General features: G+C 50.1%; 2 protein-coding genes across 2 annotated transcripts in view; one reads left to right on the top strand and one right to left on the bottom strand.

The window, feature by feature from the left end:
• UBE2L6 (ubiquitin conjugating enzyme E2 L6) overlaps window positions 1-4,444 on the top strand; it is a 31,749-nt gene extending 27,305 nt beyond the window's left edge. The window contains exon 4 of the mRNA XM_004389189.2: window positions 3,122-4,444. Coding sequence (XP_004389246.1) covers window positions 3,122-3,273 — 152 coding nt within the window. The 3' untranslated portion in view covers window positions 3,274-4,444. The remainder of the gene's footprint in view (window positions 1-3,121) is intronic.
• Window positions 4,445-4,572: 128 nt separating this feature from the next.
• On the bottom strand, window positions 4,573-12,478 carry SMTNL1 (smoothelin like 1). The gene is given in 8 exon segments (XM_012559365.2): window positions 4,573-5,681; window positions 9,077-9,228; window positions 9,400-9,514; window positions 9,679-9,837; window positions 11,247-11,298; window positions 11,423-11,555; window positions 11,741-11,953; window positions 11,993-12,478. Coding segments are annotated over 8 exon segments (1,455 nt in total). The 3' UTR covers window positions 4,573-5,536.
• Window positions 12,479-17,181: the final 4,703 nt, after the last annotated feature.

The following is a 17,181-nucleotide window of genomic DNA, read 5'->3' as shown; positions in this document are numbered from 1 at the left end:
TTTTTTTTTTTTTGAATAAGAACTAGAGTTTTGTTCTACAATTTCCTCCCATTCTATCTGGGACCATCTATTGTGTCCCTGGTCAAAATGGTCAGTAGTGGTAGCCGGGCACCATCTAGTTCTTCTGGTCTCTGGATAGCTGAGGCTGTGGTTCGTGTGGACTGTTAGTCCTGTAGACTAGATTCTTCTTGGAGTCTTTTCATTTCATTCTTTCACTTTTGCTCCAGATGAGTGGAGACCAATAGTTGTGTCTTAGATGGCTGCTTACAAGCTTTTAAGACCCCAGATGCTACTCACCAAACTATGATGTAGCACATAAACTTTATAGACTGTGTTGTGGCAATTGACCAAGTTATCCCATGAGACTATGGTCCTAAGCCTTCAAACTCAGTAAACCAATCCTACGAGGTGTTTGGTTATGGCTGGGAGGTAACCATTGCTATGTCCCTTATGTGCTTTATTATGTATATGAATACATGTGCAACACACACAAATATGTATTTATCTATGCTTACAGGTACACCTATATACGCATACTTATATACACACATACACCTTGCTATACATATAATACACATATGTATCTGCCTGTGTAACCACTCACGTATTTTTGGGTTGTTACTGCTGCTGTTGCCAAATTGTATATGTTATAGCATTTACCTATAAGATCCCTTAATCTTGTGTATTACTTATTCTCATAGTTTACCTTCGTTAAGTTGTGCACACTTCACCCACATTCTGTATTTCCTTCCCCATCACCAAAAATCCCAAGTATCTACTTCCTAGAGAGTGATGCTCCCTCCCTTTCTATCCCCCTCCCATCTCTGGTAAATACCAAAGAATGTTGATTTCTGTATGTATACCTATTTTTTTAATTAATAGTTCTTTACTATCAAATATCCGATTAGTATTCACATTTTCCTAATTGTCTTTTTTTCTTTCTTGTTTTGGGTGTGATGGTTGTTGTTTTTGTTTTATAAATCAGGACTTAAATAAAGTTCATGCATTATTTGATTACTGATGTATCTTTTTTTAACATAAAGTACTATTTACCAATTTTAAGTGGAAACTAGTGCTGCTATAACAGAAATACCAAAGTGGATGGCTTTAACAAACAGAAGTTTATTCTCTCACAGTCTAGGAGGCTAGAAGTCCAAATTCAGGGCACCAGCTCCAGGGGAAGGCTTTCTGTCTCTTTTGGCTCTGGCAGATGGTCCTGGTCATCAGTCTTCCCCTGGTCTAGGAAATTCTCTGCGCAGAGACCCCAGGTCCTAAGGATGTGCTCTGCTCCTGGCTCTTCTTGCTTGGTGATAGTGAGGTCTCTCTCCTCTCTGCTTGGTTCTCTCTTTTATATCTCAGAAGAGATTGACTCAAGATACAACCTAATCCTGTAGATTGTGTCCTGCCTTATTAACATAACTGCATTTTAATCCTACCTGATTAACATCATAGAGGTTAGGATTTACAACACATAGGTAGTGACATCAGATCACAAAATGGAGGATAACCATACAATACTGAGAATCATGGCGTGGCCAAGTTGACAAACATTTTTTGGGGACACAATTGAATCCATAACAGACATTGATGACTTTTTTCCCATCCCCCCCCTTCTCCCATCCCCTGCTAACCACCAGTTTTCTTTTGTCTTGATGGATTTACCTATTCAAGATACTTCATATAAATGGGATCATATAATATTTCTCCTTTTGTGTCTGTCTGAACTGAATTTTAAAAAAATCGATTTTATTTATTTTTGGTGGCAGTATACAGCACCAAAATTCATTCACAATTTCTACATAAACAGGTCAATAACATTGGTTTATATATTTCACATTGTGTCACCATTCTCACTGTCTGTACTCCTATTGTTTCATCACCATTAATTTAGGCTCTGTACCCCTTAGAATTCTCATCTGTGCTTTAGATGAACTGTTGTCAGTTTACACACATATAACTAACTCTTTATAAGAGCGCTATGCTTGAGGCAAACATTCTTTATTAATTGGCCTAAACTGGTGTTTAGTTTAACTATGGCTTGTTGAGATAGTTTCAGTTCAAAGTTTAAAGGTTATTTCCAGGCATTAGATTCAGGTATTCCCCCAGTCTCAATGGATCCAGTAAATCCGGTTTCCCAGTGAGTGTAAAGTTCTGTTCCATACTTTTCCTCCTTTTGATCAGGAGCCATCTATTAGTCTTTGATCAAAACATGTACTTAATTTTTAGTTGTACTTAATTTTAATTTATTTAAGTTTAGATAGCCATAGAATGACTAGTGGTTACTGTATTGGGCAACGCAACTCTAAAACCTATGAGCTTAATCTGTCCTGCCTTGGGACCAGCTCAGGAGTTCTTAACTCAGGAACCTGGCAGATCCTTGTTTGGGTGAATTTCAGGGGGCCTGTGAAGCACTCTTGTCTCAGAACTGTATGTTTGTGCATGTGCATATGTGCATATGCCCAGGAGATGGGCCACTGCCTTCACCAAGTTCCCAAAAGTATCTGTGAAAGATTAAAAGCCAGCGGGGCAGTAGTGGTTTTCAATCTTTAGCCACAGAATCCTTTTTCCCAAATAAGAATTTATTTGGAATCCTACTATAAAACAGAGAAAAACAGAGTTGTTCTTGTTGAAATGGGGGTGGGACCCAGAAACTCTACTGATCTCATCCACCCTCATCTGAAGCCGTAGTTTGAAAACCACTGGTAGAACCAGTCAAAGCTTCAGGCATCATCAGCCAAGGGACAAGTGGGACATTTGGTTGGTTGTAGAGTCATCCTGGAGCCCCTGGGTGGCACAAACTGTTAAGCGTTCGACTACCAGCCAAAAGGTTGTCAGTTTGAACCCACCCAGAGGCACTTGAGAAGTAAGACCTAGTGATCTGCTTCTGAAAGGTCACAGTCATGAAAACCCTGTGGAGCACAGTTCTGCTCTGCACACACGGGTCGCTGTGAGTCGGATTTGACCTGACAGCAGCTAACAACAAGAGAGATGAGATGAGCCTTCTTGGGGACCCCAAGGAGTGCATATGGTGTTTCTGGGGATCTGGGAGTGGGCAGCCATAGCCTCCCTCCCTGGAGTTTTTTCCTGCACCCTGATGTTCTGATCTGGCTTCTCTCCCCAGTCTTGGAGGTCCTCAACGTGCTGGTGAATAAACCGGAACTAGATCAGCCTCTGCGGGTGGATCTTGCTGACCTGCTGGCACAGAACCCAAAGCAGTTCAATGAGAATGCCGAAAAGTTCACCCTTCTCTTTGGAGTGGAGCGGCCCACCTAAACCTGACCCTTCTGTGCTCTGGGTCCTGTTGGCATGGTGGACAGACACACCTCATGGACTGCGGGTCTGGGCCCTCATTCCCTGCCTGTTCTTTCCTTCCTAGGTTGTTAGTTGTTTGTTTGGGGTTGGGTGGGGGGCCCCCAGGTGTGTGTATGGTGTGTGGATCCCCTCCCAGGCTCACCTGGCCACAGGTGTGCCCCTCCCCACTCCCTTTCCTGCCCACAGATCCAGGGGAGTTGAGGTTTGCAGAGTTGCAGGCCAGTCCTCCTCCAGCACTCTGTGATGTGGGAATCCTGCCCTCACACTGTCCCTCAGTTTTGGAGAGATGAGTTCAAACCAGCTGCAGTGAATGAGCCCAGTAGCCAACTAGCATCCCCCTGGGACCCAGGCATTATTAGGGGGCTGGAGGAAATGGAGCAGATGAGTGGGAGGCGGGGCGTGGGGAGGGAATCATATTTACAATGGAATGATTTGCTGATTGAGTGATTGTAATCCCCCAGCCTACTGACTACTGATAGACATGCACAGATTTAGGCGTTAAGCCTTTTTCTTTCCATGGATGCACCACAAACTGTAAGAATCTCACTTCTGTTCTGGACACTTGACTACTTGCTTTCAGAACCCATTAGGCTGCCAGTGCCTGGGACCAGGCCTCAGGGCTCAGCAGTGCCCCTCCCAGCATCCAGTCCAGGGGAGCCGTGGAAACCCATGGGAATGCATAGCCATGAAAGTCCTGAGGAATTCTGCAATCCGGCTGAGTCCTCATTGAGCGGGTGGGATGATTTCATGGCGGGGGTGGGGTGAGCAAGCGAAGACTGGGGAGGGAGGACTTAGCTGCCATCTCATAATGGTGTAGCCCTGCTTCCCATGAGCTGACAGCTTGCCTGGCCTTGAAACTTGTGTACCCTAAACACTGTGGGGAAAGCTAGCTATGATAGAATGGGCCATCCTTGGCCAGAGGGGCCTTTGAAAGGTCCACAGGGTAGCATCCCCATTTTATAGATGAGGCAACTGAGGCCCAGAGTGCTGCAGTGGATTGCCTGGGTCCACCACACTGCTGATCAAGGAGCTCAGGTGGCGCAATTGTTAACCGTTCGGCTGCTAACTGAAAGGTCATGGTTCAAACCCACCAGCGACTCTGTGGAATAAAAGACCTGTCAATCTGTTCTCATAAAGATTACCGCCTAGGAAGCCTTATGGGGCAGGTCTACTCTGTCATATAGGGTCGCTATGAGTTGGAATGACTTAATGGGACACAGCAACACACCGCCAGTCAGTACAGAGTCCACACCTCCTGCCTTGTGCAAAGCTGGCTATATATATATTTTTTTTTTACCCCACAAGCTGCTCTTATCAGCACACATGCTCCAAAAGGCCGGTAAAGCAGACAGGATTGTCGGCAGGAAATCATAATCATCTCGGGTTCATCTCCAGTGAGCAATGGAAAAACACAAACCAGAACTTCCACCATAGTTGGAGGGATTAATTTAAACTGAAGGAAGAACTTTCTGGTTGCAGTTGTTGGAAGCTCCTGGAAGCTGCTGGCTTTCAAGAGACAGATGTGGCCGCGTATTCAAGTCAAGGGAACCATTCCCTGCTAGGTCAGTTTGGGTGAGATTTCTAGAGACTTCTGCTTGAGCTTCTGCCTGGGAATCCCTTGATCTGGGAGAAGTATGGAAAGTGGAAAGAGGAAAAGGGAATTGGGAAAAGCACCACTGCTGGCTCGAACTGTAAGGTTTGGGGGTTTTGTTTAGTTTTGGCCACCACTTATTGACCATTTTGGCCTATTATTTCGTTTTCTCATTTAATCCTCATAACACCTCCACGAGGTTGAACTGTCAGAACTGTCAACGGAGGCTCAGTGAGGTTAACCCACTTGCCCAAGGCCACACAGCTGGTTAGTGGTGGGACCCAGATCTGCCTGACTCCCACTGTCCAACTCCCACCCACTGGGCTATTTTCTTTCCAAACACCTTGGACAGTTGTTGAGAAGATCGAACCAGATGGTGGCTGAGGAAACCAACTCCTGTGGTCAGGATGTATCATCCCAGAAGAGACAGGTTCCCGGGGCGGGGGGGCGGTAGGGAGAGAGCACAGAGGGGCCAGACGGGTTTACAAAAGTACTTTTAATGCAGGTCGGACTGGTATACCTGCCCTTGCCAAGCTCAACTCTGCGCCCTGCTTAGAGCAGACTGAGCCTCGGGGCCTCAGGCTGGTCAGCTGGGCGCCCTGCCTGCCTCTGCCCTTAGGGTCGGTCAGCACCTCATTTCTTCTTGGTCTTCACCAGTCCCTTCTGCACAAGGCTGCGGTACAACTCCTGGATGTAGGTGTAGATGCACTTGGAGTCGGGCACCACGAGGCGTACCATGTCATCCACCTCCAGCAGCTGGGCACAGTCTGCCAGTTTCCTGCAGGATAGGGGTGGGTGGGGAGCAGAAGTCAAAGATGAAGGATGTGGGAGCCAACAGAAGGGGCGAGGCAGCCCAGTGAGGATGAAAGCCATCGAATGATGTATGTTGGAGCTGGGAGATGCTCTAGGCCAACCATCGCATTACACACATGATGTAACTGAGGTCCTAACAGAGTCAAGACTCATAACCAGTCTGGTCTGACTCTAAACGCTGTGTTTTCATTGCACTGTGCATCCTCCTGTGGGAGTAAGACCCTCTGGCCTAGTTCTACATTAGCCTACCACTTCCACAGGCAGGTGTCTCTGTCCTCTGGAACCAGGGCCAGCTTTCTCAGGACAAATGTAAAGGACAGTCATCCAACCCTCGCCAGAGTGCTGGCTTGCTGCTGCAGCATCTCCAGAGCTTCATTAATTCAGTCTACATGTATATATTGAGGGTCTGCTATGTGCCAGAGGAGCCTTGGTGGTGCAATGGCTAAGTGCTCATCTGCTAACTGAAAGATTGGTTGTTTGAACCCAGCCAGCGGCTCTGCAGGGGAAAGACCTGGTGATCTGCTTCTATAAAGATCACCTAGAAAACCCTATGGGGAGTTCTCCTCTGTCACAAGGGGTCTCTATGAGTTGAAATCAACTTGATGACACCCCACAACAATAACAGTATGTACCAGACACTCTGGGAATTCAGCAGTGAACAACAAAACCAAACTTCCCTACTCTCCTGGCACAACATTCTCGTGCGTGGCAGGAGACAGAATAAACAAACACGCGAACTGAACAGTACATCCGATGGTGAGAGGTGGCACAGAGAAAAGTAAGGCAGGGAAGGGAGACGGTGCCAGATATATATGCTCCTTTTCTGTGTCGATTGAGATGATCATGTGGTTCTTTGTCTTTGTTCTACTTGTGTGGTGTATTACATTGATTCCTTTTCTAATGTTGAACCACCCTTGCATTCCTGGGATAAATCCTACTTAGTCATGATGTATAATCCTTTTAATATTCTTTTGGATTTGTTTTGGCAGTATTTTGTTGGGGATTTTTGCATGTGTATTCATAAGGGATATTGGTTTGTAGTTTTCTTGTGGTGTCTTTGGGTTTTGTATCGGGGTAATGCTAACCTCAGGGAAGGAGTTAGGAAGCATTCCCTCCTCTTCAGTTTTTGGGAAGTTTAAGAATTGGAGTCACTTCTAGAATGTTTGGTAGAATTCGCCAGCGCAGTCATCTGTAAGTATAGATGCTGTGTTGTTGTTAGTTGCTGTTGAGTTGATTCTGACTCATGGAGACCCCATGTGTGCAAAGTAGAACTGCTCCTTAAGGTTTTCAAGGCTGTGACCTTTCAGAAGCAGATTGCCTGGCCTGTCTTCCAAGGTGCCTCTGGGTGGATTCAAACCACCAACCTTTTGGCTATTAGTTGAGCTCTTAACCATTTGAGGCACCCAGGGACTCTCTCCCCCAGGGAAGCCATCCGGTACAGGACTTTTCAGGGTATGTTCCTATGTTAGAGAGGGGTCTGTTATTCTTTAATGGGGCACTTAGGGAAGGTCTTTTAAGAGAGTGAGTCATGTGCATATCTGGGGAAGAGGATTCCAGACAGACTGAACAGCATGTGTAAAGGCCCTGTGGCAGGAGTGCTTGGTGTGTTTGAGGAACTGCATGGAACCTGGCACAAGTTCTCTTCTGTGTAACATAAATCCTGCCTGCTGCCCTTTGGGGCCTTGTGCTACTCCTGGTGATTATTGGAGCTAACTACGTTAGGTCCTCACTCCCACGTGCCAGGTGCTTCCCCTTGAATGGTCTCATTTACTCCTCCCTTTCATCCTCAGCCATGGAGCCCTGGTGGCACAGTAGTTAAGAACTCAGCTGTTAACCAAAAGGTTGGCAGTTTGAATCTACCAGCAATTCCTTGGAGACGCTATGCGGCAGTTCTACTCTGTCGTGTAGGGTTGCTATAAGTCAGAATCGACTCGACGGCAACGGGTTTGGTTTGGTTTTCCATCCTCAACCAGCCAAAGGGGAACTGGAGACTCAGAGCGTCTTGGTGATTTGCCCAAGGTCAAAGTGAATGACACAGCCAGGACTCAACCCCAGGGCTGCCTGGCCCCTCTGGCACCTGCGCTCTGAAGCTGGGTCTCAGCAGGCTCTGAAGCCAGCTGTGGGTGCTGGCAGTAGGAGAAGCCAGGGCTCCAGTGGAATCCTCACCTGGGCAGAGACAGCTGGCCTGGCCTAGGGGCTGGGGGAGGGGTGCAGGCTGGAGAGGTCTGAAGAATGAGATAGGCACTCTACAGCCAATGCAGTGGCCAGCTCCTGGGTGCAGGTTGGGGTGCTGTACCCTACATGGAAGAGGCAAACTCTTCATTCCCATCGAGACTGGGCTTAGGGAAGGACTCCCACCAGCAGCACAGCTGATGGAGCCCACTGGGGGCTCCAGCACCATGCACTCCCTCCTCTTATCCCAGGACTCCATGGGATCAGAGGAGGGTTCTGGAACAGGGGCAGTGAGGTATGATGGCTGTGGAAGGGGCCCCCTTACTCCTCACACTTCATCTTCACACCAAACTGGTTAACTGTTTGTACCACGCTTATAACTGACATCATTCCTTATGATGTAATGGCAGGAAAGATTTTTTGGAAGTGCTTACTGTGGGTTAGGCGCTATGATAGTAGCTTTACTTAATTCTTTTACTTAATTCTCACAATAACTCCCCAAAAGAGGAACCATCATTACCATTTTAGAGATCAGAATACGGAGGCTCAGAGAGGTGAAGGAGCCTGTCCAAGATCACACGGCTAACAAATGGGAGAGTCAGAATCTGATCCCAAATCTTTGCAACCACCCTACCCAAAACTGCAGGCCAGCCTCTCTTCCATCCCTTACTCCGCCTAATTTTTCTTTATAGCACCTATCACCACCTGGCATTATATGTAATATCTATTTGTGTGTTTCGAGTTGCTGGGTGGTACAAATGCTTAAGCATTCGGCTACCGACCAAAAGGGTGGAGGTTTGAGTCTACCCCGAGGCACGTCGGAAGAGAGGGTTGGTGATCTGCTTTCGAAAAATACAGCCATTGAAAACACTGTGGACCACAATTCTGCTTTGGCACACATGGGGTTGCTATGAGTCTGAGTCAACGTGACCACAACTGGTTTGTATGCATTTATGATCTGTCTCTTCCTTTAGAATGTTAGCCACGGGAGAGCAGGGATTTTGTCTATTTCACCCGCTGCTTTATCCCCCGGGCCTGAAACAGCACCTGGTGCTCACTAATTTTTGTTGGATAAATGAATGCGTGGCCGTCACACCAATCTAACTACTCCACTCTCCACCCCTGTAAAACAGCCCTCATCTTGGGGTGCCCTGAGCTCCCACCCTGCCCTGCCACTCCTTGGCTTACTCAGCGGTGGAGAAGGCCAGGGTGAAGTTGTGCCGGCGCTGTGTGGGGTCCAGTGCAGTGTAGTCGAAGGCATCAGGGAAGAACTTGTGGATGAGGGCGCAGAAGGCCATGCCACTGCTCCAGCTGGAGGAGAAGTTCTGGATATCCACATGCTACGGGCGACATGGCGGGCGGGCAGGGCGCAGAGGGGCTATGTGAACTTCTGGCCAGAGGGCCTGGGAAGCTGGGACTTGGCCCCCTTCCCACCCTCCCACCTCTGGGCTTTCACCACTCAGACCCCCCACCGCACGGCACTGCTGCCCTGGGAAGGGTCCCTTGCCCACCTCGTATTTCCTTGTCATGGCCCGGCACCACTCCAAGAGCATGTTTTTGACCCCGCCAATGGCTACCCCTGCTTCCTTTGTGTTCCGGAACAGGGCCGTGGGGCCTGAGGCTGCCCTGTGAGGGCAAGCGTGTAGATGGTTAGGCCAGAGAGGGCCAGGTTGGGAAGGAGCCCCCAGATGTCAGGCCCCCACCCTAGCCTGGGTTCTTCCACCGCCCCTCAGACCTCCTCCCATCCTGGTTCCCAGGGAGAGCCCAGCCAGCTCTGGCCTGCGTCCTACCCGCCAAACTTGTCCACGATGGCTTTGCGGTTCTGTGCACGGGGCCCCCGGGGCCGGGTAGGGGCTGACACCCTGCGCTCCGGGGCCTTCTCCTTCTTTTTCTCCACCAGGGGAGGGGGCTCCGTGGGACTCTGGGGCACATCACTGGGAGAAGACTCACTACGTGGAAGAGTCCAAAGACAGGAGAGAGGGGCTGGGAGCAGCTCCTACATGGTACAGAGAGGGATAGGGGGCTGGGGGTCACTGCAGTCTAAAGGGACATGTGCAGTGTGTCTCCCACACTTGGCACTCATCAGTTCTGCACCAGGCACTGGGAGAGGGCTGAGAAGGATGATGCCAGTCCTAACCTCCAGGATCTGGTGGGGATGTTGAACAGAACTAGGACAAGTCTGAGGGCTGACCTGAGTTTAAATTCTGCCTTTGCCTCTTATTTGCTGTGTGATCTTGGGACTGTCACATCACTTCTCTGAGCCTCAGCTTCCTCATCTGTAAAATGGGGACAAGAAAACCTCTCAGACAAGATGGTTCTAATGGCCGCATGAGGAGGTGAATATAAAGCACCCAGCTTGCTTGCCACAAAGCTGCATAAGTGTCCAGTGAATATTCACTGCTTATCATTCCCTAGGAGTCCCTGGGTGGCACAAATGATTAAGCGCTGAGCTACTAATCCAAAGCTTGGTGGTTTGAACCCACCCAGAGGCACTTGGAAGAAAGGCTTGGCGATCTGTTTCTGAGAGGTCACAGCCATGAAAACCCTGTGGAGCACAGTTCCGCTCTGCACACGTGGGGTTGCCATGAATCAGAGTCAACTCAACAGCAACTGGTTGGTTTTGTTTGGTTTATCTTTCCCTGAGAAAGTAGGTGACAAGGAGTTTGATTTCTGCTCAGAATAAAGGAAGATTCTTCTAATGACTGAAGTTGTGCAATGGCAAGAGTAACTGGTTAAGAGCTATGGGCTGCTAACCAAAAGGCTGGCGGTTCGAATCCACGAGCAGCTCCTTGGAAACCCTATGGGGCAGTTCTACTCTGTCCTATAGGGTCACTGTGAGTCAGAATTGACTTGACGGCAACGGGTTTTTTGGTTTACCGTGCACCAGGCCTTATGCTAAGTGCTTTGCACACATCACATCGTTTAAGCCTCAGAACAATCTGCTAAGATAGGTACAATTATTATGCCCACTTCATAGATGAGAAGAGGTTAAGTGGCATGGCCAAGGTCACACAGCAGGTAAGTGGCAGAGCCATTGTCCAAACTCAGGCTTTCTGATCATGCTCTTATGGATGATGCTGACACCATGGAAGCAGGCTGAGCTGCAAGATATGTAATTCCCAGGGAGGAGACTTCAGCAGTGGAGTGGGAAGTGGGCCAGGTGTCCTCCACACTCCCTCCTACTTCTGGCTCCTTTGATTCCCTGAGCTCTGCGCTGGCATAGGGGGCTGAGTGCAGGAATCCTGGAATATCTCGAGATCAGGTGCTGGAGGGGAAGGGCAGGCTGAGGTGATGGTAGACTTTGAAGGGAGTGGGTGGTAGGGGGAGTTGGAGCTGGATCCCTGGAGGTTGATATTACCTGGCAGAAGGACTGGTCTCTCCGGAAGCTTCCACATCTGGGCCCACCCCATCTGGAGGAAAGGAGCAGGAGGAAGCGACGCTGGGGTTACCCATGGCAAGCTCTCTGAATCCCCTCCCCCCACTCCCCTAGGGTTGCCCCTGCAGCACCCATGGGCCCCCTGGGCTCCCACTCACCAGGGCTGAGGCCATGGCCCTCCTCTGTGAGGCCCTCAGGCCACTCCTCGGGGGAGCTGGGGACCACCCCTGCCCCTTCCTCTGGTTCTCCCTCCACATACTGGTCCTGCTCTTCATTGGCACCCCCAGATTCCTGAAACGAACATGGTCACACAAGCACCTGTCCCAGAAAGCTCTAAAGGCAGCCTAAGCCACAGTGCTTCATCCCTGTCCCCCACCGTCCCCACCCGAGTCACCTGATACCAGTGGTGAGGAGGCCTGGACTTTCCCAAGGGAGTAAGGTAGGGAGGTTTGCTCCCCAGGGTCAGGAGACATGGCTGCTTCCCCACTTCATGGGGCCTCCTCCCTCTCCTCTGCCTCACTCACCTCCTCCTTGGCATCCCTTTTGGCCTCCTCTTTCCCATCAACCTCCTGAGGTTCAGCTTTAGCCTCATCGTTCACAACAGCCTTCTTCTGAGATTCCATCTTGGCCTCTTTCCCACCAGCCTCCTCCTTGGGTTCAGCCTTGGGCTCTTCCATCTTTTCACTCTCCTCCTCAGGGGTCTTCACAGCTACCTCCTTCCCATCAGCCTCCTTGGGTTCAGCCTTGGCCTTCTCCTTGCCAGCAGCCTGCTTCGGTTCAGCCTTGGCCTGATCATCCACGTCAGCTTTCTCCCTAGATTCAGGCTTGGCTTCTTTCTTATCAGCCTTCAGCTTCTCAGAGGCCAACATAGCCTCTTTTTTTTCCCCAGCCTCCTTGAGTTCAGATTTGGGCTCCTCTTTCCTGTCAGCCTTCTCCTGAGAGGCCCCTGTGGTCTCTTCCTTCCCGCCGTCTTCCTTTTTAAGTTCAGCCTTGGCCTCCCCTTTGGATTCCACCTTGGCCTCATCTAACCCATTTGCTTCTCCCTGGAATTGAGCTGAGATGCCATCCTCAGCTGGTGCATTTTCTTGGACAGTCTTTCCAGCTGTGCCTTTGCCCGCCTCTGCAGAGGCTCCACTTCCCAGGGTCCCAGGGTCCTCTGCAGTTGGGGAGACGGTGGTCTTGTCCTCCAAGGTCTTCCCTTCCTTCTGCTCCATCTCTAGAAAGAGAAGACAAGCAGGCCTGGTCATGCCCGATCTCAACGAGTACTGGTCTGGGGGTCAGGAGGCCTGGGGTTCGGTCCTGACTCCTGCGCTACTTGGACATGGGACCGAGCATCTTTAACTGGGGTAAAACAAAGAGAAAGAGCCTTGCTTCCCAAAAGGTGGGAGAGTTGGTCTATGTTGACTTAATGTTAGACAATGTTCACCTAAAGGCCCTGCGTAAGCTACAGCTTTGTCTTTAAAGAACATTGGATCGCATAACGCCTTTCTGATGATTTTGCATTCCTTCTGATTAAACCAACAGGTGGTCACAATTTGATACCAGCGTGCCTCTAACACCTGTGGAGCAATTGCTACTCTCCCCTTTTAGGGGAGACAGCCTGCCTTGGGCTCAGAGCCCAAAGTAGGCAGGAGTGAAATATCTAGATAGAATCTAACAACACTCTTTGTTTCTATTGTGTTTATTTTTACAGTTGCCTTCTATTTCCGGCAAGTGATACCGAGTTTCGATTTCCAATAGCAATCTAAAGTGTCTTTTAAAAATAAATTTATTGAATTTAAAAATAAGTGAATCCGAAGGAATGACTTCAGGAAATCCAAGTACAGGTGGCACAGATGTAGCTCAATCATGGTGGTGTAAAATCACCTGAAATCTGGGAAACTCGGGGCCAGCTAGTGTGTGGGGTTCTGTCAGCTTGGCCAGCCTGGGGTTCTTGGAAACAGTGGGCCTGGGCAGGGAAGAGTTTCCTTTGGTGAAGAATGGAAGCATTTTTTCCCTGACCTAGGCAGGGGAATCTGACCCTCCAGCGGCCCCAGGGGAGGGGAGGGCTATGGCACCTCAACTTGCTGTTTCCTACAGAAGTCCTATACATACTGTCGGATCTACACAAACAGGTGGGTGCCAGGGACAGGGCCACTCCATCCCCCTGCCCTTCTTAGGGGTCTGATTACAAAGAAAACAATCCCCAAATAGGGTTCAAGGTGTGACTCAGGAGGACAGAGACGTGGACACTCCTGTCACTGGCTAAAAATATCTCTTGCCTTGGCAATGCCATTTTTCTTAGTGACAGTACCCAGGGCACCTGGGTAATTGGGACAGAGGACGGGAGGCAGGAGGATAGGCAGATGAGAGACAGGGCTCTGTTTCTGCTGCCCGCTCGGGTCTCCCTGCCCCTAGACCAGAGTCCTGCAGTTCCTGGATTCACTACCCATACCATTTCTTAGAAAACAGGCTGGGGTTTGGGAAAGTGCTCACACTGTCCCTTTGTCACGGCTTGAATTGTTTCCCCCACCCCACAAATATGTGTTGTAAATCCTAACTCCTATGCCTGTGGATGTAACCCCATTTGGGAATAGGGTTTTCTCTGTTACGTTATTCAGGCAGTATCAGTGTTGGGTCTGTTTTAAACCAAGCACTTCTGAGATATAAAGGAGCAGATTAGGCTTAGAAGAAAGCAGACACGGGGGGAAGACCAACACCATCTGAAAACGATGGAAGCCAACCGCCCTGCAAGCCAAGGGTCTCTAAGGATGGCCAGTTAGAGAAGTTGAGGCAAGGATTTTACCCCAGAATGGACAGAGAGCCTTCCTCTAGAGCCAGTGCCCTGAATTTGGACTTCCAGCCTTCTAACTGAGAAAATAAATTTCTGTTCATTAAAGCCAACCACTGGTGGTATTTCTGTGATAGCAGCACCAAGAAACTAAGACACCCTTTGTAGTTCAGCAGGTCCAGCAATATATGAAGGTAAGAGAAAAAAAATCAGCCTGGGAGATGAATTGCATCTTAGCAAGGGGCCAGGGAACCAGGAGGACATGGAACTGGCCTTCCACTCACTCACTGGACCACTCACCTGAGACCTGAGAACGTCCCTTTGCCTCTCGCGCTCCAGTTCCCACTGCAAGGTCTGGATCGCTCTAGATCTAGGGCAGTGGAGGACTAAGGAAGCAAATGCATAGAAGGTGTTTAGACGAGCGCCTGGCACGAGGGCGTACTGTCTCAGTGTGGCTGGCATCAGCTCCCATGGGGTAGGTCTGCCCTCTGCCCAGCCCTGTCCCAGGGTAACATCCTGACATGGCCTCAAGGGCATTTAGTTGGTGAGACCAGGCAGAGGGAACTGAACGCCAGCAAGATGATAACAAACCCTTTTTATACCTCAGAGTGTGATAGTACTTGGCTGGGATGTGGCTGAGTGCTCCAGCCATCTCTCCCTCTCCTAAATTTCTGTCCATCTACGCACCACACATTTGGGGTGGTAGAGGGGAAGGTGTATACACACATATGCATACACGCTCACACACTCTCTCTCTCAGACACCTTGTGTTTTCATCATCTCTGCTTCCCACCCTCCAGGCTTGTCATAAATAGACAAGGAGTGAAGTATCTCAGAATGCTGAGAAACCAGGACACCACCGCCAACCCTAGAATTAACAATTCCACAGCAGTTCACAGCTTACTGTGCAGTGCCCCGCTTTACCTCAGCCAGTCTTCACGTTAACCGTTCAGAATAGGTGTTTCCAGTTACCATTGAGTCGACTCCGACTTGTGGCAACCCCATGTGTGTCAGAGCAGAACTGTGCTCCAGAGAGTTTTCAATGGCTGATTTTTCTGAAGCAGATCGTCAGGACTTTCTTCTGAGTAGAATAGACGTTACTGGTCCCGTTTTACAGATTAGGAATTCGAGACTCAGAGAGTTTAAGTCTCTTAAGTCATAGGACAATAATTAAATGGCCAAACCATACCTAGAACCCAGGTCTCCTGACTCCCAGTCCAGTGCCCATACCAACGATGCTGCTCCCAACCAGCTCCTGAGCTCAGTGTCCCTTCAATGGCCCAGCCCAGAGTGAGGGGCACACCTCTGGTGGGGGAAGGGCAGTCAGATATGCTGAGGAGTTCAGCTCTTTCTTCTAGGCACACAGTAGGCCCTTCATGAAAGTTTGTCCCCCTCCTTCCCTTCTTCCCCCCGTACCTTGGCTGTAATCTTTACAGAATCAGATTGCCAGGCCTTTCTTCCGTGGTGCCACTGTGTGGGTTCGATCCACCAACCTTCCGGTTAGTAGAGCAAATCATTTGCGCTACCCAGGGACCTCCTCTTTCCCTACTTACACTGTAGTTTCCTCCTCCTTCCTTTCCCAGGAAGCCTCCCAGGCATCCCTGTTTCATGTCCAAAGCAGTACAGCAGACAGCTCCCCACTCCCTCTTCCTGTTTCTCTGGGCAGAGCGGGAGGAAAAGAACCCAGGAGCTCGAGTTCCAAGCCCAAGTAGTACAGGCCACACTTGATAGTTCTGCTGATGCCTTTACCATCCCCTGCCACCAGTCTGGCTTCCGGTGACCCTGAGGCATCCACTTCCCCCTACCCCAGCCAGGGACTGTCCCTTGGGGAGACCATTCTCAGCTGCTTAGAGTCTACCTCCCAACCCAACTGGACAGGTGAGACACCCAAGGCCCATTCTGCCCCTGCAAGGGCCTCCTCATGGATGGCCACCTACAGGCTGCCGTGTAGATGATCTCAGGTGGCACAGCCCCCCAGGGCTGTGTCCCTAACCCCTGGGATCTAGAGAGAGTCCGCAGAGAGCAGTGGAGAGAATTAGAAAGGAGCCTGGGCTTTTCCAACTGCAGGGACCTGCTTGAAGTCTCTGGGCATTGGAAGGTGGTAGTTGGGGTTGGCAGCCGGGGACAGGACTCTTAGAAAGGGTCCAGGACTTCTCCTACCTGTGGGGCCTGGCCTGGGCTTGAGAGTGGCTCCTTCCTCCAGCTTCTGGGCCTCGCTTCCGGGCTGCCTTTAAGCCTAGGCAGCTTCTAGCCCCCAGCTCCTCCGTCCCGCCCCTCCCCCGCTCCTCCAACCTCCCCCCACACCTCATAAGGCTCAGACTGCCCCCCCACCCCAAGCATTGTTTACTATCCTGTTGGTACAACACCATGCCCTGGACTAGGAGGCTCGGATTTCCCTTGAAGACTTGACAGGTGGCACCTTTCAATCACGGCGTGCCCCTCCCGCTGTCAGCCTTTCTGTGGTCACCGTTCTTCCCAATGGACTCGCCTGGCTCCGGGGACCTCGACAACCCTCTGCAGGGGCCATTTGGGGAATGGTCCCCAGGCCTGTGGTCTTCCCTGCCCATCCGGAGCCCCGGCCGGGCCTTCCCTGCTCCCTTCAGGGGTTACCCCCATGCTCCTTTAAACCGTCCCCTTTACTCTTCCCAAGACAAAAGCAGCTGCAGAAGGGTGGGCTGAGCAGGGGGTGACTGGGGCAGCTGCCAGACATGGGGGATGAGTCTCGGGGCACACACTGGACAGAGAGATTTGGAGGGGGAGGGGCAAAGAGGAAAAGAATGATGGGGCAAGCTGAGGGATGGACTTGGAGTCTAGAAAATAGAAAAGTCCTGAACTCTGTTTTTAGCTGAAGCGACTGGAACACAGTAGGCGTGAATACATTGTTGTACTGAATTGAAACTTTGCTCCTCCCGAAACAAACCTGTCTTGAGCTTCTCTCTCTACCACTTTTGGAGAATGTGCTCAGGGGAGACCCCCTACTCCTTGTTCTTACGAAGCTTGTGCTTCCGCCCAACCCCTCTCCCCATGGCCCCGCCACTTCAGCCACACTGGCCTCCTTCCTGTTCCTTAAATAAATCAGTCCCTTTCCAGTCTCAGGACTGGCACCTTCTTTCGTCTGTTCTTTGCAAGGATGACTCCTTCTCATCC

Source organism: Trichechus manatus, unplaced genomic scaffold, assembly GCF_000243295.1.
Source record: "Trichechus manatus latirostris isolate Lorelei unplaced genomic scaffold, TriManLat1.0 scaffold00236, whole genome shotgun sequence".
Taxonomy (NCBI): Eukaryota; Metazoa; Chordata; class Mammalia; order Sirenia; family Trichechidae; genus Trichechus; species Trichechus manatus.
Note: the sequence above shows the minus strand (reverse complement) of the source record. Positions and strands in the feature narration are given on the sequence as shown.